General features: G+C 34.9%; 1 protein-coding gene across 3 annotated transcripts in view; it reads left to right on the forward strand.

Annotated features, from left to right (window-relative positions):
• Window positions 1-20658, forward strand: part of ERICH1 (glutamate rich 1) — a 68865-nt gene that overhangs the window by 44236 nt on the left and 3971 nt on the right. For all 3 annotated transcript variants that reach the window (XR_014895607.1, XM_085303216.1, XM_085303218.1), the window contains 2 exons: window positions 13755-14132; window positions 16584-16778. Coding sequence is in view for 2 of the 3 variants with exons in the window: in XM_085303216.1 (XP_085159342.1) it covers window positions 13755-14132; window positions 16584-16778 (573 nt within the window). In the remaining variant the exon portion in view is untranslated. The remainder of the gene's footprint in view (window positions 1-13754; window positions 14133-16583; window positions 16779-20658) is intronic.

Below are 20658 nucleotides of genomic sequence, written 5' to 3' on the forward strand. Positions count from 1 at the left end.
TCCTACTTAAGGAAATACTGCATACATATGCACATACACACGCACACACAGTGTTTATATATATTATGTACACATATATAGTGTGTGTGTGTGTTTATATGCATGTGTTGAGGAAATATTGCATAGATGTGTTTATCTGTAAGCAGGTGGTAAGATATTTCAGTGATTGCGTGGAATTTAGATGTATGTTTAAGTAATCTCAGAAATTACTTTTCCCATGGAAAAAGGTTGTTATAGTATTTCCTTTGACATATGCCTAGAAATTGTAATCATATATAGCAGCTGCAAATAGTCAGATATATATGTGCTTGAAAACAAACATCACACTTCAAGTGTTTAGCTCAAAACCATATATATACCTAGAGGAAAAGCTTCACCGAAAACACTGCACGTGCTATAACAACAGTTGTACATACATAGAAAAGTATCTAAGTGAAATGTTAATAGTTAAATTACTTCAGTGCCCTCTGCAGTGATTATTTACAGTGAGTTTTCTTTTAGCTCTGTATCTCAGGCATTTTTATTATTTAAAAAATACCTTCTTGGTTAAATATTAAAAAAATTGTTATATATATAATATACATTTTATATAAAATGTATATTATATAAAGTGAAATGCTTCTAGCAGGAACATCACAGGTTGTATTAGATATCCTTCAAATATATTAAGAATTTTCTTTATACTTCCCTTTTTCCATACCTCTCTTTTTGATGACAATTATTCTGTATACTGAAACATTCCGCCTTAACAGCCACATTCTTTCCCCATCTGTATGTTCTGCATAAAACCCGGTATTTTTAGGGTCTATATAGAACATAGACCATTGAATTTTTTAATGCATTTCTTACTCATAAAGTATATAGCCATCCAGGAGTTTTTATTAAAAAAAAAAAAAAAAAAAAAAAAAAAAAAAAAAAAAGTAATATTGTCCCAGAAAGCAAACTTAAGCTCCTGTATTCCCACAAAAAATGTACAGGCTTGCATGTGTGCAGTCATTTTTCATATACTTGACACATCACCTGTGATGCAGCCACAGCAGTGAAAGTAGTAGAGTATAAAAGCACTTTGATCGTTTGTACGGATGGGAACAACAGCAATTATGTAAGACACATAATTGTGCCAGAAGCATACAGATCTTTTTTAATTTCGAGCTAATGAGCTAGCCAGCCTGCTTTGTCTAGTCTGCTGTAAAAAATTGTGTACTTTTTAAATTTAAAAAGAAAAGAGTAAATAAAGCTATAATCTTTTGGCTCCAGCATTTGTGTTTGCAGCGAGATTTATTTTTTTCAGCCAGACTTGAATTTGCTAATTAATTAAAGTTAAGGAAACTGTTAAGATTTAAACAAACTGGAATGCAGCTCTTAGACCTACATTCTTTGCACCTAAATCAAGGACCTTTACTTTATGCTAGTTGGCATAATATTGTAGGAGAAGATTATTTGCAAATGGAGCCTGTAGCAGACTCCCTTCTGATATTTGCAAGTAAAATGAAGCAGTTTTTACATTGTTTCATATTTAGAGAAAGGTTTGTGTGGGACATGTCATGGGACTCAAAATATAAAATATAATACTCCTTTAGTGTCAGAAAACATTCTGTGGTGCAGAAGCTATCTTGGGGAAAAATGGAGTTATGACTTGGCTACCCCAAGTATGAGTGAAAAAAAGCTATATAATGTAATAAGTTTCCACACTTTGGAAAGGTTTTGATTAAAGTATGGCAGAAATCCAATTGTATCTCTTCAGGAAAAATTTATCAAGAGTTACAGATGAACTATATCGATGTTAGAGGCATTGCACAAATACTGGCAGTTATAAAATAACTCCAAATTCAGTAATATGTTGACTCACGGAACCGTAATAGCAGGACGGATGAGAAGATAATGATTATACTGAATTTTCTTGCTATCCCAATCACTTCATAAACCTTTGTATGTGCGATATTAAATGTTACTAAATTGTCAGGAAGGACAAAAGAATGAATTTCTTTGTCTTTAAGTAACTCTCTTGTAATCCCTCGTAAGCCGGACCTGGCTCTGTATACTGGTTTTCATAATATGATACTGTATTTTATACAGTATTAAGTATTTTATATGTACTACAGACATAAAACTTCTTAATTAAGTTTTCCAAATACCTGTTATAAACTATTCAGTGGCTGCTTCTTGTCTTTGTGTGAAACACTAATAGTCATAGTTTTCCACAGTCCCTTTTCTTGTCCTTAAAAAATGTTTTTGTATAATGAAATACAAATGGTGAATATTTTATTTTTTCAAAATAGTAGACCAGTTGTAAACCGGATCAATGATGCTTGCTAATCCACTATAGTTCAAAAGAATTGATGGAAAAGGTGAAACACACTGTGGTCTGCTGTCTGGTTCCATCAGGGTGAAACCATCCATCAGTTACATCTCTCTCTCACTTTTGCAGGTTGGAAGTGGTTGTCTTAAAATTAAGTGAGAGGAATGGTGATTTCCTCTGTAACTTCGTCTTCCATAAATCCAAAAAGTCTTTAATGCCAGCTATATAATGAATGATTTGCATACCGACAATATTCCATCCAACTAAAGGTACTTAGCGTTGTAAGCTTACTGTGAGCAGTATCTTCAGATCGACATTCAATGGCACAGTAGTGCTCTTAGATCAAGGCTACCAAATGTTCTTTATCACCATCTGTAGTCCAAATTATGGAAAGTGTAGGGAGGCTGGAGAGGTGACCCCAGAGGGGGACTTACTAGAATTCGATTTATTTCTCCTCTTCTTCCATCACAGGTCTCTTACCTGCTGCTGAGTATTTCATTCAGAAAGAACCTCATGCCTAAAAGTCAACATATAATTTAAAGTTAGATATCTATTTTAGGAGTAGGTTCTTCCTGGAAGAACCTTTTTATTCCTTCCTTGAAAAAATGACATTTTATGCCAACAAGGGGATTTGCCTTCCTCCTAGTGCAATTAATAGTAGCATACATCAGCCAGTTCACTGAAGAGTGTGAGATACTCCACTGGTGGTGGACAGCATAGAAGTTTAGATATATCAGAAAAGATAAATAAACTTATGCATGTCCATAGTATGTGTAACTTATGATTTATAGCTATTGATAACTAAGAATCTGTGAAGTAGAAAAGAAAAATGAAACTTTCAGTTTGTAAAGGTGCCAGGAATACTCCAAGTAAATAAAGCAAGCAATAGTATCACCACTAATCTGGATTGAGACTGCAAAATGTGTGATGGAAAAAAATATATTCTGCAAGCTGATGACCCATTTTATGATTTGTATGAAGTATGTCAAGTGCAGACAGGTGCACGTGTTTTGCTGTATCATAGCAGGATTATTTCACAGATTATGTCGTATAACTGAAGAGCAATAAGAAAGTCTCTCTCTCTGGTATTTGCAAGCTTTACAGAGATGTTGAGCAACCCCTGTTTTTCACTAAATTAGATGGGAACTGAGAAGGACTTGGTGCTTTTCCAAGCAAGCCCCACAAGTCAGCATGCTTGTATTGCTATCTTAAGTGCCTGACTTTGGGGAAGCAACACAAGAAACCTTGGGAGTGACAAAGAGTGGTTTGTGTTATCCCAGTAGTGTTTTGCTATGCTTAGAAATAGGTGCTCTAACAGCATAAAGTAGCAGATGTAGAGCAGGATCAATCCTGAGAGCAGAGATACGTAGTACATGAACTCGTGTTGAGCTTGTAAGTGTTGAAGTGAATTCAGCCACTTTGCAATGTCAATTTGTCATGTTTCATTCTGTGAAAACCTGTAGCTGTATGGTAGGGAGGCTGGGATGGAGCCCATAGGAAATGGGGAGAGATTTGCTCTAGAAAGAAGAACTTTCTAGAATATGTGTCCCCCCGAGGACATGGAATCAGTTTGAGCGCAGCAGAGACCAGCAGTTTGCTGGGAACGGCAGTGCCCAGGTTCAGAGGTGATAGGAGAAAGAACTTTTTCTACAGATGCAAAAGAGGCTGTGCAGATTTTTCTGCAGCTCTGAAAATCACTGATGGGCTTTACTTAGGTAAAGGGGGCTTTTCTGCTAGGATGCATTAGGCAAGGTGGAGATACATATACACCCCCCCCCCCTTTGGTCGCTTTAAGTTTTCTCCCCAAGAAAGTCACCTACCCTAGGGTCCATTCTAATAACAATCTAGCTTTCTTTTTTAAAAGCCATTTCAGTCTTTTTGAGTGCTTATTATGAAAAAAAGGTCCGAGCAGCCTGACCTCACAGCTCTGGCCAGGTCAGGACTCCATTACAGTGCACAGTCCAGAACAAACCCAAATAACTGGCCCATCTAGCCTCCCAGCTATTACAAATTGGCAGAGCTCTGGGGATGTGTGATTGTATTTACTGGCTTACAGGACTATTGAGGGTCCTATGGTGTTTGTCACTTTTAGAACGTACCTACTTGTGTGTCTGTGCATATCAGTAGTTTAACATAAAGCAGTCTGTCATTCAGAAATGAATTACGTGAGTATTGACTGTTCTTTTAGAGGAATTTAATTTGAACATGACTTAAAAATAAGCTGAACAGAGATCCTGAAACATCTCTGCTTTTACAAAACTACTTAGATACTATGTTACTAAATTTAAATAAGAATTAAGATCCAAAGAAACCTGGATTTAGGAAATATTGCAAATTAATACACTTGGAACATTTGTATTCTTTCAGACTTTTCCACAGTATTTTGAAAAAGGCTTTACTGATAGAACAATGTAACTAATTGTAGTTGTGTTGTTGTAAAAGCTCTATTGCACATTCTGTTAAATGTGATTGGTTATTGGACATTATGTCAAAGATAAAGAAATATTGTGAAGAATATAAAAACATCACAATAATTGAATTAAAATGTCACATTTAAATACCTGATAACTTCAGTATCTAAAATTGGTAATTTGGGGCAGGGCTTTAGTGCTGAGAATCTTCATTTTGCTATTTCAGAGTGTACTTTTGAATTGCAGTATAGATCTGGTCTTTGGTACAATTTTGTCACAGGGAAAACAAAGTATAAGCTTTCTGTTAGGTCGCTTATCGKCTAGTAGTCTGTAGTCCAAAAAACTTCTTACATTTTACAGTAACTTAGCTGATAAATTTGAAAAGAATATTTTAAATGCTGATCAGGATTTTAAGACTGCAGCTTTTCTCATCTTTTCTGTTATTCTAAGCAAAGGGAGAGTTTGGAGCCTTTAAACTAAGCATTTATTGAAAACCACCTCTGAAAAAAAGAAAAGTTTTTTTAAAATATCTTTGAAATGTAAATTTGTGGCCTACAAAGTTAGAATAAAAGAACATTTTTTTAAGTGTACATGTGATAAAAAATGTTGAAAATATTTTAAATCTAAATTTTGCAAATCTCACCCCTTCAGTTCCTGGTGATGCTTTCTGTTTAAACACAATAACATAATCTTATTAGCCAAGTACTAATAAGATTTCTGTATTTAGTAGCAATTAGTCTTTGTGGCTGCTAAACTCTAAAAACTATAGACAGCTTTAGAACACTTCAGCATTTCCTGCTTGGTAGTTTTCAAAACAATCACTAATTGTCACAGAATTTCTGTTCTTTCATGGCTGTGAATCTATTCAGCTCTGTATTAGTCAATTTTTTGCTCAGTGAGTCAAACAAAATCATTCTTACTGGTGTTGGGGAGTACCGTTGAGCCCATTTAGGAAAAGCTGAGTGATGCCTATATGTAAAGCTGACCAATTCAGATTGTTTGCAGATGATGACCAAAAAAGCCAAAATGAATGAAGACAATAAGCTTCAAATTAAAAACTAAAAGTCAAAGGTCAAAATATTTTCTTTCATTTAAAAATTAAGTCATTGAACTGTATAGAAGTTCTGGTAGCCAAATTGTTATTTAAGAAAATTTATTAGGGTCTTCATCAAGCATAGCTTTTTGCATAAAGTGACAGGGGGCCTGAAACATACTGTCAAAATTAATTTATTATTCAGAATCATTTCAAATATCTCCTAGATGTCTTAGATCAATGTATCTGTACCGAGTGTACATATCAAAAAGGAAAGCAAGCTTAGAGTCTGTTTCATCCTGCTTCCAGCTGGGATTGTGAATGCTCATTGCTGTGCACTGAAAGAGTTCAGAGAAGCAACAGATAGAGAAGTAATGGGAGGCTTCATTTACTCCCTTTGCAGACTAGGTGAGTGTCACATCAGAGTCGGTGTTGTGCCGTTTCAGTTTTTAGACACAGTCAGGAGCAAGCCATTAGGTGGAGGAGGCTATAAGAAGAAATGTAACTTTTGACTTGGTGCTGAGTAAGGTTACATTCAATGTTTCAGAAGAGCAACTCACTGCAACAGCAACCATCATATGTTTAGATTCAACATCCTATTTGAAACAACAAAAGGTCAGTAATGGTTGTGATCTACTTCCAGAACACAATCTACACAAAAATAAAGATACTTGCTAAAAGGAACTTGAACAGGTCAACTAAGAGAAGGATGTTGCTCCACATGGTGTGGAAGGATACCGTGTGGAAGTGGGCCATTTCCCACCACTCCTCATGAAAAGCTTGAGGAAAAAGCAAAAGGAAGCCAGCATAGCTAAACAGCAGAACGAAGGAAGATGTTAGAAACAAGTAGGTATCCTTCAGAGAGCTAAATTCACACCCAAATGGTATTGTAAATGGGTTTTAATGTAAAAATAGAGTAAGGCAGACCAAAGAAGATTTGGGCAATTAGTGCAAATAATCAAAACTAATTCTAAGTCTTACTTCTCCTACATTAGGATATGCCTGCCAGTCTGTCAAGCCAAAGGCTCATAATGTAAAAAGAGTAGAGAAACCTGTTTCAGAGAAGCAAAATGAGTTCTCTATGCTGATGTTATTTGCAAAGGAAACTGCAGAGGACACCACAGTGGATCCCCCCTTTGGGGGATTTCTCACGGGATATGTGATGATTCAGATGATTTAGAAGTCATGGAACAAAATGAATGACAAAACAAAATCACGAGTAACCAGACTATATTCACCTAAAAATAGTAAGAGAAAAATTCCTAAATAACTGACAGTGATGTGTAGCAACTTGCTTAAATTGCCCTGTTACCAGAAACTTGGAGGCTGAATAGAGTGATGTCAGTTTTTAAGAAAGTTTTTTAAATCGTCAAGGGAACTGCGAGTCTGTAATCCTGATATTTGCCTTGGAGAGTTTAGCACAATTTATAATACAAAGTAAGACTCAGATGCCTAAATAACTATGATTTACATAGGAAATACCAACATAAATTTTGCAAAAAGGAAATCCACAAACATCTTGCAGCTCTTTGAAGAGCCAAGAAATGTGTGGATAAGAATGATCCAGCTGATGTGGTTTACTTGAATTTCCACAAAGTTTTGGTAGAGCCCCTAACCAAAGGTTTTTAAGACATAGCATAAGAGAGAAGGTCCCAGAATAGATAAGTAGATGAGTAAAATGCAACAGTTCTCAAAACAGAGGGAGATCACAACTGGAGGCTTCTGTTCAATTAATGCTCTAGTAAAAAGAGTTGAACAGTGAAGTCAGAAGTTTTCATAATGATACAGAGCTATTAACTGCAGTGAAGGCAAGAGCTGGCTGCAGTGGCATCTCGGATTGATCAAAAGAAAGACAGACAAATTTCATTTTAGGTAGTTGTCAAGTGATGTGCTTAGGAGAAAACAACCACAAAATTCACATGTGTAATGATTGGCTCTGAGGTGACCATTTCCAAACAGGAGTAAGATTTTTTGGGCAGGATAAATGGTTCTCTGAAAATATCATTTCAGCATTCAGTAGTAGCCAAAAGGCAGATCAAATGCTGAGACAAAAAGAACAAAACAAAAAAACATCATTATACTGCTGTGTAGATCTACAGCTCTTATCATGAATGCTGGCTGTGACAGTTACAGTGCTAGGTGGGGGGTTGTTGTAGCCCAATATGGTTCTTAGGAATTTGCCACAGCTTATGAATAAGAAGAGTTCACATGTATGAAGTCAGGTAAATGTTTAGGTTAGAAAATTTTTATAGATAGTATGATATCTGCCTTTACTTATTATTGTCATTTCTATTTATTGGTTTTACCATAAGTCAGAAAAATAGTGTTCTCTTGTGGCCAGTGTACATGCAACATTTACTAATTTTTATATGAATTCTTTGTGTAAACAAAAACAGAGAAGTATGAATGAAGAAATAAAAGGTAGCGCCTATCTTGAGCAGCTTCCAATCTTTGCCATTTTCTGCCATATTAAAAGTATTGTAGATGATTAAAACCATTAATGTGCTTTCTTCTGATTTCAAATGATGATTTGAAATACTAAAAAAAATGAAAATACTGAAGTCTGCTGTTGTTCTCTTGAGATCTTTTCAGTATTGTTCTCATCCTGATGGACCATTGTATTTCATTGCATTAGTTAGCAAGATTTTTTTGCCCTTAGTCAAATTACTGCTTGCTAATATTTTAGGTTGCACTAAAAGTAACACTTTTTTGTCTTGCAAGATCCTAAACCAAAATAAAAGTATTTTGCGTTGACTGCTTGGTGCGCTATGGAAAATTCATCTAGTATATAATGATCAAGGAGAGGGAAAAAAGCTTAAACTGAACGAAAAATAAGGAAAGAGGAACATGTCCTTTTTCATCTGAGCAAAAGAACAAAATTAGCATGAACAATATCCAAAAACCTACTGTGGGAGTTGATCCTTGAACAAGTACAGGAGAGCCAGCTGCCACACTTGAGTCATGATGAGCACATTATAGAGGAGATTTCTAAAGCTCAGAGGATGCTCTTTGAATATTGCTCTTTACTCTTACTGTGCTGAGAGGTTTATTCTATTAATTTTTAGGGGGCTGATTTTTAAAAATCCCAGCATCACTAGCTTCACCAGTTTATTTTCAGGTATTCCATTTACTGAAAGCCAAATATTTCAATTTTACATGCTGTAGAACTTTGTATACCCTCACACACTGTCTACATGAAGTATCAAGTGAAGATTACTGACCGGACTCACAGACCTAAGTAAATAGTGCCTCCCGCCCTTTTTTTTGCCTTATGTGATGCCTTTCCTGAATGTTTTATATCTGCCTTTGCCTGAAGGAACTGAAATGATACAGCTGAACTTGAAGAAGCACAGCTCATCTTTTCAATCCTGTAGTTGCCAGCAATGTGTTTGTACTGATGATTAGTCTAGGGGGGAGATGGAATTAAAGGAAGTAGTTATAAAGCCTGTTGCTCATAGCTTATCTTGAGCTTTGTGTTTAATCTCTTCGTTTTTCCAGCTGCCCTGATGATAAATACAGAATAATACTACTGGCATAATAGTAGTTAATAAAATCAAAATGTAAGTCAACAGAGTCTCTGTGTAAAGAGACTGTGTGAAATCATTATGTTTATTATTTTCCTTGAAGATACAAACTAAGCATACTCTTTATTTGTAACAAAATTTGATAAACTATATTTATAAACTCCATCTTCTATTGAATTTTAAGCCCTTTTATGGCATAGTTTGTGACTCTGCTCTCTTTAGGGCGCGTACAGTTTTCATGGATAAAACTTTCATGTTTCAAACTAGACCAGATAAGTTGTTAGTACATGACTTTTTCTTTTGGTGGCAACCTTCTTTTTCAGGCTGTTTATTCCCTCTCTCAGTCATCCTCTCAGTCAGACTAGTATGACTGTGCAGCTGCATGGTAAACTGGATCAGGGAAGTAATCTGGGTTAAAAATAACCCTGGTAAAAAGAACCAACAAAGGAAATAGTTATTTTTAACTTTGAACATTACCTGAGGAGGTTGTCCTTATTATGGCTGAAAAAAATACTTGTCAAACTGTGACTGTGGCTGGAAAATGTATGTGGGCTTTCTCTCTTGAAGCCATTTGTCAGATCTGACAAATCCAGACCAAATCCAGACTAAACAGGTTAGATACAATTGTTTTAGATAATCTAATTACATAATAAATTAGACTGCTTGTGGAGCAGAGATGAGTGTTAGGAAGGAGAGAGGTGACAGGCCGTTATGGAACAGAGGGAGAAAAAAGAATCATTAGCTCTTGTGGAATCAGGACAAGCTATTGCTGCAGTTGTGGCTATTGTTAGCATGGTCCAAAAGCTAATGTTGTTATCATGTTACTTAAGTATATATTAAACATGTTACTATGAATGTTTGTGTATACATTCCCTGTTATGATTATTTTTCTTTGAAATAACAAACCTCTTCAGTCAGTAGAAAAATCATTAGAACCAAATTCTGGTCTAGTGAAGTTTTATTGAGCCTCCCTGCTGGTATGAAATGTAGTGAACCAGTCAAAAGTATTTTTGAATAGAACAGTGGGTTTTTGTTAATTAGTAAAAAGCAGTCTGACGTGCTCATATTAAGAAGTACCTTCTTCCCTATCATTACGATGATTTTTGTAGCAGAGACTAATTTTTTCCAGTTGTTAAAAGCATCTAATCTAACTTAATCATCTACATCTCTTCTATAGTTAATGCAGAGAGAGAGAAATGGACACCTTCAGGTGCAGTTTCTTCTCAGCTGATTTAGGATGAGGTTAATCACTTTATGGAGATTTTAGTCTCCCTTGATTTATTAGAGGGATCATTGATCTAAGCGTATGTTAGACACTGGCCCTTCAGACAGCTAATTATGTGAGGTGAATCCTACTGAATATTTCATTTATAAATCTACTGTGTGGTCTATGGCTTGAATATTATGGATTGTATTTCTTTTACAACTCTTGTTTATATTTTTGCATAGCTGATACAATCAAGTAGTCTTGCTGTCTGCATAAACATGCAGTTCTTGAATCCTACTAAGCTCTTGGAGTCTCTGATTATTGCATGCGCGTGAATTCAGTAAGTTAACTGAGCTGTTTGGAAAACAGGTGTTTACTATTTATTGTTGGTTTGTGCAGCTAYTCAGATTAATTAGATGTCTCATTATTCTTGCATAAAGAGAGAGAAAAAGAGCCCACATTATTAATCCTTGTTTCAAGTCAAATAATCCTAATTTTGTTGGAGTTTCTTTCTGTGATAACTTCAGCAGGCAAGAACAGGATTCTCACAGAAGTCTTTTAGTGCTCAAATTGTGCTAAGAAATTTGATGTTGTAAGCATGAAGAGTGCCACAGATGTGTGGAATAGCTTTGTAATATTGTTCCTATTATATTCCATCCTGTTTCTTATCTAGCTGAACAAGCTGCTTGCTGTTCACTGATGCCCGATGAGTAAATGTTTTCACTGAATTTTCTGTACTGAGGCCCAGGTCTGGGGTTTTTTTTTTGCTTTTCCTGAATTGATAACAGTTAATTTTGACCTTAGCAATGAGTTGTGTAGATCAATCCCTTATGTGTGCATTGCTTTGCATTTATCAACATTTAACTTCATCTGTTCCGACATGTTAAACTACTCTCACACATGACAGCAGTCTTTGAGGCTGAAATTTGCTGACTGACCAACGGGGAGAACCCTTGAATTATGAAGGCAGAATTTCAGTCTTACTAAAGAGAAAATAAAATATTGGGGAAAGAATGGCAAAAACTGCTAGAGGGCTGTAAGTTTAACTCCTGAAGATAACTAGGTAAAGTCTTGGGTTTGATTTGTTTTCTGTGTTGAAGGAAGTTTAGCACAGTTCTGATTTCTTCTCAGTCATATGTTTCTCTCAATAAAATACATATGAGGAGTCTACATTCTTTTTGCCTTTTGACAGCTTCACCAGGCTTTCTTCAGACCTTCTGCTCTCCTAAGCTGCAAAGAATAAGGAAACTTTTGGACTTGACTCAAAATTTAATTATCTTAAGACCTATTCTCCCTTCTACACTATTTTTTTTAGTTATTTCAAACCTGTTGAATATGTTTGGCTACACAGCATGCCATAGTTTTGCTGAGATTTAGTGGTTCATGGTTGCTTTGAAAGCATGTTGGGCCCCTTTGTTGACAGCACAAATTAGAGTAGCTTTATTAGCAAATGGTTCAACTAAACATTCTCCGAAGACTGAGGAATTTTAAGGAACAATGTATCTATATTTAAAGTAGAATTCACTTTTTGTAACACAAAAACTGCMGTGAAAATAAAAGTTACATCTTAAGATGAAACATTGATGCTTTGTTTATGTTATCTTTCACCATTCATATCTGCCTTCAGTTCTGATATTTTACTCACAGGACTACACAGACATTTTTCCTACATCCCGTATGTCTAAACCATATATAAACATGTTTAGCTCAAATGCCATGGGTGTGAAACGTTCCATAATGTGGGTACAAGGTGGTGTTTGCTGCATCTTTAACATGCTGTGGTATTCAGTTACAATGCAGCAAATTTATTTTTATACAGCCTCCTTCACAGAAAATATGGAAAATTGCTTTGCAGTGAGTCATCTGTCAGCTAAAGAACTAGAAGTCTTATAGTGATATTTAAAGAGAGAAAGTGTCTCAGAGCTGACAGAGTTCAACGCAGAAAAAGAATCAGAAATGAAAGAGAGGACCTGCAACTCAGAGAAAATACAAGCAAGAACTGGTAGGGGAAGGAGTAATGAGAAAGCCAAATATGTTGAAAATGTTGGAGGAGAATTTGCAGATCATTTGAAAATCAAGAGTTGGGCTTCAAGTGCCTTTGCTGCATTATTTCAGTTTTAGCTAGGAAAGATTCTTTGACTTCAGGAGCTAAACACAGGTAAATGAGAGAATCAGGCTCAATATATTAAGAGGAATTTAGAAGCATGCAGGTGAAGGTTGAGGGAAGGATAAATAGCTTTGCTTTCTAGAGTAAGGCATTAKAGCAGTGCTGGACTCTGTGGTATTTAAATGTGTAAGGATTTTGGTAGACCATAAAAGAGTGAATTTCAGTTGATTAGGAAATTATTATAGGTCTAAATAAGGATTTCAACAGCAGTGCAGTCAAAGTGAAGATGAATTCTGGCAGTCTTTCTCTTGCTAGCGACAGGAAGGCTTGCACTGAGAAGTGACTGCGTGGGGAAGAGGAAGCCAGTTAAGGGTCAGGGATRACTTAAGAATTCTGCTTTTGCGTACAGTAATAAGGTCTGAATAAAGAAACATGAAAGCTGACTCTGAAAGTGAGGAGGACTTCTCTTCCTTGACATTTTAGCCTTTTGAAGAATTAACTAGTAAGGAAATTATAAAGTAGCAAGGGAAAGGCAGAACTAAGGCAGTTAGAAAGATCAGAGATTACTAGCTAAGGTTTATGATGCTGTGGATGCTTTCCCTGTGAAGTTGATGTCCAAAGCTGAACTAGCAGGAAGATGTCCCAAAGAAAGATGATGTTTGGGAACGGGGAAGGAGATGAATCAGAAGCAGATGCCTGGTGTTTTGAAGGTGCACTGCTATGCATCAGAGTTTTAGTGTAAATTGCATACTACCTTCTTGTGTGCTTAGTCAAGTCTACCAACTAGTATTGTGGGCCTCTTGGGAGAACTCTCTCATCCCATGTACCCCTTGCCTGGGTAGCTCTGCCCATGTTTTTTGCCCTAGGGGTTCTTTTGACTTCACTTCATGTTGTAGTTGTGTGTGTTAGGAAAGTAAATATGATGCAAAGTACCTAGCACAAAGGAAAGGATGGTGTTTGTTGAAAGCAGAAGGGAAGAGAGCTTGTCTGCCTGGTGCATTCAGAAGAATGTGCTTTGACATTGTGGTACTGAAAGGCATTTCACGCAYAGAGGTTTAGAAACACTCAGACATCCAAGAATTTGAAGGGAGTAATATTTCATTGCATGCAGTTCCCAAATGCTTGTTACAGATCTTCTTATGTAAAACTATTGTGTCTCTTTTGAATCTGCAGAGGAGGAATATCAAGGACAAACCAAGAGAAAGCGCAGTCGAAGGAAGAAACAGAAGAACAATTTGCAAAACCATAATAAATTACATGGAGAAAAAAGAGAATCTGGAATTCAAGAGACTCTTTTGCAAGATAATTTACAGCTGCAGCTGATAGACAGCCCCAAAATAAGCAAAAACAAAAAGAGGAAAATGAAAAAAAAGCGACAAAAAGAAAAAATGAGAGCAGCTGGCTTGCTAACAAAAACTACTGGTGTGGATTTTACATATCAGCCTGACAAAAACAACAGTGAAGAAGGAGCAGACTTTAAAGACATAGATGAAAAAGCAGATAGTATTCTGGACTTCTTACAGGCAACACAACAAATTTATTTTGCTGACAGTATGTACCGCTCTTTCTCCTTTCTTTTCATGAGCAATACAACTTAGAAGGAAATAGATGTATTCTTACTATTTCTGTAGAATAGACCAAACCTATTAGGGCAATACCTTTATTGAGTTTGGTAAGGGAGCAGATGTTTAGTAGTTGTCCTGTTTTTAGGTSTCTCGGTGAATACGTATCAGAATAAAAAAAARTGATCCTAATCTCTTTTTTTTCCTTCTTTGAAAATATAGATAATACTACTTTCTCACTTTTAAAACATTCCAGTGCATTTTGGGTAAATATAGTGGTTAAAATGGATCCTTTTTTTCCTCTATAAGCAAATATCCAGATGGATTATTTGCTTTCAAAAAAAAAAAAAAATTCAAGGAAGCAAAAGTAGTTCTAAACTTTCATGCTTTCCTTCTCCGAACCAACCTAATTTTCCAAAAAAAAAAAAAAAAAAAATCTTTCCAATAAATTCTCCATCTCAGGAGGAGATTTATTTGTSATATCTAAGAAGATTCATATAGATGCCCAAGAGGAAAGGTGAAGATACTGTTAGCACTGGGAAAGTGTATTGGCATAAAGAACTTGTGGATAAGACAAATGTGAACCATTKTTTATCGTGCATCCCATGGCACTAAAAAAGAATTGCATGGATGTTATCCATAATGGCCTATTAAATGCTCATTCTTGCCACTAAGGTCAGGGAAATMGCTACTGTTAAAGATGTTTCTTCCATTGCCTTCCTAAAAAGCTGTTCTTACAGTGCTTGCTTCATAAATGCCTTTTAGAGATACTGATGTTTTAATGATAAGTRTAGTAATTATCTGTACAATCCTGATATACAGGATTAAGTTGGCATCATCTAGAATTAAATATGTTTTCTTAAGGGCAAACTAGTGTTTTCTTTAATTGCTCAGAACATAGCTTTAAAATGACAACTGTCATGTAAAACTGGAAAAAAACAATGAAAACCTTTCAAAATGCATAGGCTTGACTGCCTTTACAGAGCTGAATGAAAAATATTAAACAGCTTACTTACCCATTCATCTTAATTCAGAACTGTCAGTCCCTGTCCTATAAAATTTATTTTTAGACTACCATACTACCTTAAGAACCCTATTAAGGTAACATCAAGTTTTTCATGTTAATTTTTCCCAAGATTATAGATAAAATTTTCTTTGCTTACTGTTAAAATATTTACGCTGTGTCAGGTTTTCCTGCTGAGTCTAGYATTAAGAAGTCATCTACCTTTAATGGCTAAAATATTTTTTATACCCAAAAATAAAATTTTTGCTATTTCAGTGTATGTCAAAACAAGCATAACTGAACAACTTGCATTTGTGTTACTTTAATTCCAGAGTAACTGAGTAAAATTGTAAACTTAGTTAACAGTTTTGCCATYAATATATGAGCCAGTTGGTCTATTGTCCATAGTTGTGTTGCCTGTAGAATTGTTTTAATACCCAGCTTCCCTGGCTGTCACATTCAAGTTTTAGCAGTGGCTGACAAACTGACAAGCCCTGGTGTCAAACCTGCATATCAAAAAGTTGAGCTAATGAGGACCTTGAAATCCACAGAGATTAAATTCTCAGGTAAAAGCAAATTCATCTGTAGATGAGATGTCACATCCATAAATCAGTGTTCGACTAACTTTGTTGTTAGGCAAATCCTACTTTACATATATAAATCTGACACAGTGCTGTTTGCCTTGTCTAGTTGAGTGAATTTAGCACTACCCATAAAATTGGAAGCCATTGCTTTAACAGCATTTGCAAATGGTCACATTGGATTTGATATTTACGTAAGAAAGCTGAATTGAGAATAATCTGTTCTTATCATTTGGTTTGCTAATAAAAAGCATAAGAATGCAACTTCAAAGGTAGTCTAATTAAAGGGGTGGACTGCTTATTGTTCCTAGAACGGAAGAATGAATCAGTACTTTAGCACAGTATAAACAATAGTGTATCCTTTTCTGCTGTATTGCATACTCCAATATACAGTTTTTAACTAAAAACATAAAAGTACAATAATGAGGTAATTGGATGCCTCAGGAGTGCTTTGTGGCAATTCCCTAAGGTTGTTGTCTGTCTCCACATGTGTGTGCRTTTTTAGAATAAATAGTATATAGGAAACAAAAATACAGTGCTTTGGCTACAGTACAGATTTATCATCATACCTTTTTCCTACACTAATCTTAAAGACCTACACCTCTGTCATCTTGCTATGTGTTCCTGTCGTTATGAATCCAATTGTYGCTTACACTTTCTGTGTTTGATATTTTCCCCTTTTCAGTGTTTTAATACCTAGCAGAAAATGGGAGGAACAGACTGCCCTATAGTATGTGATGTTTGGTTATAAGTTTTATTTAAAAAGAAAGATACTGTCTTTGAAAKAAAGTATCATTAGGAAAATTCTCCATGCTCATTGAATATTTTTAATCTAGTTTCCCAACTATTTGTCCAGATAAATCAGAATGCACAGATCCAGCTATAAATTCAGCAACTGTCCAAGAGCTTTTACGAAATCTTGAATCTCGCAACGTRGCTTCCTCAGATGTGACTCTTCTACATCAGCTGAAATCCCTTGTGTTGCTGCAGGATATTGAGAGATTGAAGAATGCTTTGCAACAATTCCAAGAACATTCCCTGATGCCTCCTGGTATGTACCATTCACTCATATTCTTTCACTGATGTGCTTTTCTATGTTGATTAAAGTTTAGGTTTGCCACAGTTTTTTGTGTAGGGGATTAAGAAACTGTCAATAGTTATGTAAAGGTAAAAGTATGATTGTACAAAATATACAAATATCTTCCCGCAGTATATCCTCCACAGAAAACAGTAATTTGCCCCTTTCTTTCCTTTTTTCTTACTATCAATACTGAAACTTTTCGTACTTTTCAGCAGCTTCAAAATACAAAGTGATTTAGGTTCTTAAAACACAGTATTTCTTTAAATTTAACAGTGTTAAAATTCAAACAAGTTTAAAACGTATTTTAATTTTTCTCTTTTTCTTTAGAAATTTCTCTAGAACACTAGATTTTTTCATTTAAAATGACTACAATGATGTCTTAAATCTTGGAGATTTCACTTAGCCAGTTTAGGTTTAATTTTAAATATGTAAGCATCAATAAATCCCATTATTTCATTTTTATTTAGTCACCTACTTGGGGTCTTTAMCACCAAAACTTTGCATGCTAGTGTTTAGTTACAGTTTTGTTTAACTATAAGTGCCAGTTTAAAGTTACTAAAAAAAAAATAAATCTCTAAAAATTTTAGAGTTACTGATTATAATGAATGTARTAATAATTTCATTTATGAAAAGAGAAGTTACTCTCTTATTATATTCATTTCTTTGAGACCAAATAATTTTAGTAGAATTAATTCTTGGACAGTTACTAGTTTCTCAAATGAGGGCAGGATCAGCATGGGGTTCATAGAAGGTATAATAATTCATTTTTTTCTGAGCAGTCATCATTTAAAAAGTCCTTGTTACTTGTCATCAGTGCATTTGTCAGCATCAGCCAAATCTACAAAATGTGCTGAATATTCTTACATCTCAAAGAATTTAAAAGGATTTGAGAGCCATTGCTGTTGAACAAGAGAATCACAGCCATTTTAGATAGTTTTCTATGTCTTTTGAAAAGTAAGAACTCAGCTTATCTAAATCGGCTGAATACAGTAGGAGTTCTGTAGGTTTTGCTGCTTTTGGATAAACTCTGTTTATTTCTATATAGTGGAAATAGCAAGTTGAAGAGAGAAAAGAAAATTAGAAGCAAATTAGAAACAAATCCATGCAAATAGATTTGCTGATGTATCTGTTTGTCACTTCAAAAAGCAGAAAACAGCTTTATGAGTGATTTTTTTGAATTCACTTGATGTTTCAGCTGATACAGCCTGAAATTGTTTACTCTTCTGATTGATTTTTCTGATAGTGATTTTTGTCAGTGATGGCTCAATTCTAATCTCATACATGCTATAATTTAGTTGATTGGAGATTCATGAGGTACAACAAAGTAAGAAAGAGAAAAACTGTTGTGAATTATTAAAGGATAAATAAACACCTGCTATATATTAATTTGATTCAGCAAAGTTTAATAATAGTTTTAATTGAAGAATTTCATCAAAAGAGAATCTAGTGGTCTGAAATTTTTTCTTGCAGTAGACTTGTTTATTCATTTATTTCTTCTACTTCGGCTCAATAATACTTATCTTACTGAATTATTCTTTTTGTTATTTTGGATTTCATTCACAATGAATGGGTGATAAAAGTAGACAGGTTTCCTTAAAGTTAATTTTAAAACTTATTATCTCAGCAAATTCAAGTTCTTACAGAAATAATTAGGGCTGTTCATGAACATAAGAATGTACAGTACATCAAAATGACCCCAGTTTTCCTCCAAGTTCATATGATTATCTTGGCTTTTGTTCTGGGTTTTTTATTGTTTTATTTTTAATGAGATGTGATCTCCGAGAAACAAAGGTCATTCCTTATTAACATGATGAAAAGAAAATAATTTTTCTTAATATTAGCAGGGTATCTTATTTTTCCAAACCACCCCCTTCTATTTTCTATACATCAAGAAGCAGTGTGCTAACCCTTTTTCCTATGGTTATGGTTCAACTTAAGATGCCACAGCAAATGAGTAGCAGTATGTTACATGTTTTGTTCTGTTTCGTCTTTAAGTCAACAGAAGAACGAGTAGGAAAAAGCAGTGAGATATGATCCATCCTCTTAATAGAGACACTTAGTTCCCATTAGTAAACTTTATAAAATAAATATACCGTTATATATTTTTAGTCTCTCATAGAGATAATAGTAGACAAAGGCTATTATAGCTTTTACTGTGTTGTTATTATCATCATATATTTACTATATATTATATAAATATTATTAGATTATATATACAAATCAGATTATGGTTTAAAGCTATTTTATTATATTATTATATTTTTATAGTGTCGTATTATAGTGTGCAAACTTTTCCAGTGTGCTAAACCATAGAAATTTTCCAATGGTGCTACCAAGTCCCATTTAGCAAGTTTACGTCTCCTGACAATAGACTTGCTTTTCTTGGTTACTTTTTTACARACTCTTTAGGTTACGGGCTGTCCAAGGTCTACAGAACACAAGTTGAAAACCCCTGATTCAAAACCATGTTTGGGAATTTCCATGTTTGTATGTGAGGAACATCCATACCTCCTCACATATTATTCGGATTTGAAATTATAGTTCAGCCAAGAGAAGAAAGAAAAAAGGAAGAAAAAAAGCAAATTTGTATTTGATTTTAACCTCTTAGATTTCAAGATATGCATCAATTTTGAAGAAAGTTGTAAGCAGGTTGGTGGTAGAGTCAGTAAAAATTTTACAGGAAGAGGAAATTGCTAAGGAGAATGAAACAGAAAATTTGTCGAAATTAAGGTAGTATCTTCAGTCCTTCCTATAAAGTGAGAAAGCGTACTCAAAAAGAGAAGAAAAAGAATCTCTGTGATTAAGAGATGTTGGTTGACCTATCTTCTTGTCATCCTCTATCTCATAAATGGAGACTACAGAGAGTCTAAGTAAGTAGCTTGTACTTCAGTGATCATACAAAGYTGAGTTGGTTAACAATTTTTCTTTGGAAAAGGCCATTTTTCTGGAGTGTCTTTGTTCTCAAATTTTCAAAAAGAACAAAATTTCATATTACTATTTCTTTTTATTTTGAATTATTTAGTGACAGATACTTACCTCTACCTAAGGTCTTCCATAAACCCGGGGAAGAGAAGGGTTAGAAATCAAATGGACACATATTTCTATTGATGGGAGTTTCACTGCTCTCTGTCAGAAGCAGGTGGCCGTTTCTGAAAAGAAGTCCAAAGTCCTTCATGATCCTTCACAGAGCAGTAGGCAAAAAAAAAAAGCTGTGACTGGTTCCAACCTATTTTCTGGTTGGAAACTGTACCTTTTGGAACAAGGGCTACCTAATTTTTATTTCACATCAATTATTAAAGCATAGGTGATCACCTAATTAAAAAAAAGTCATTATCTTCAAATATATGAATTCATCCAGTTTCTACTCATCAGCTTCATTCTTTTATCTATTAACATTTTCCCGTTGTTGGGGAGTATCAAGTATAAAATATACTCTTCTCCTGTTGCCTAGGAAATTATCACTCACAGAATAGCTAGAAGGTACTTTTGACAGGTTTTTTTTTGGAAATTTGTCCCTACATACGTCTCCTTCATGCGGGCAAGAAGTAATACAGTTACTTTATGCCAACAATTCCCAGGCTGGATGCACAGAGAGCTTAAAATGCTAGAAATTAACAATTATTTTGAACGAGCATTCAAAGAAAATTAAAGGGGAAAAGCTCTATTAAAATAACATTCTAGAATCATCTTAAATGTAAGTGATAAATACTGTAGAATTTCCTGTTGTTAAAAATAAAGGTAGATAGATAATCTCTGAGTTAAGGCAAATGCTGTGGCATTTGGGGGCTTTCATGCAGCTGTCTGTATGTGATTTAGCACAAAAGGATTTGTTCTTAACTGTGGCCCCTAG

Source organism: Rhea americana, unplaced genomic scaffold, assembly GCF_003343005.1.
Source record: "Rhea americana isolate MKP2758 unplaced genomic scaffold, rheAme1 scaffold_199, whole genome shotgun sequence".
Lineage (NCBI taxonomy): Eukaryota > Metazoa > Chordata > Aves > Rheiformes > Rheidae > Rhea > Rhea americana.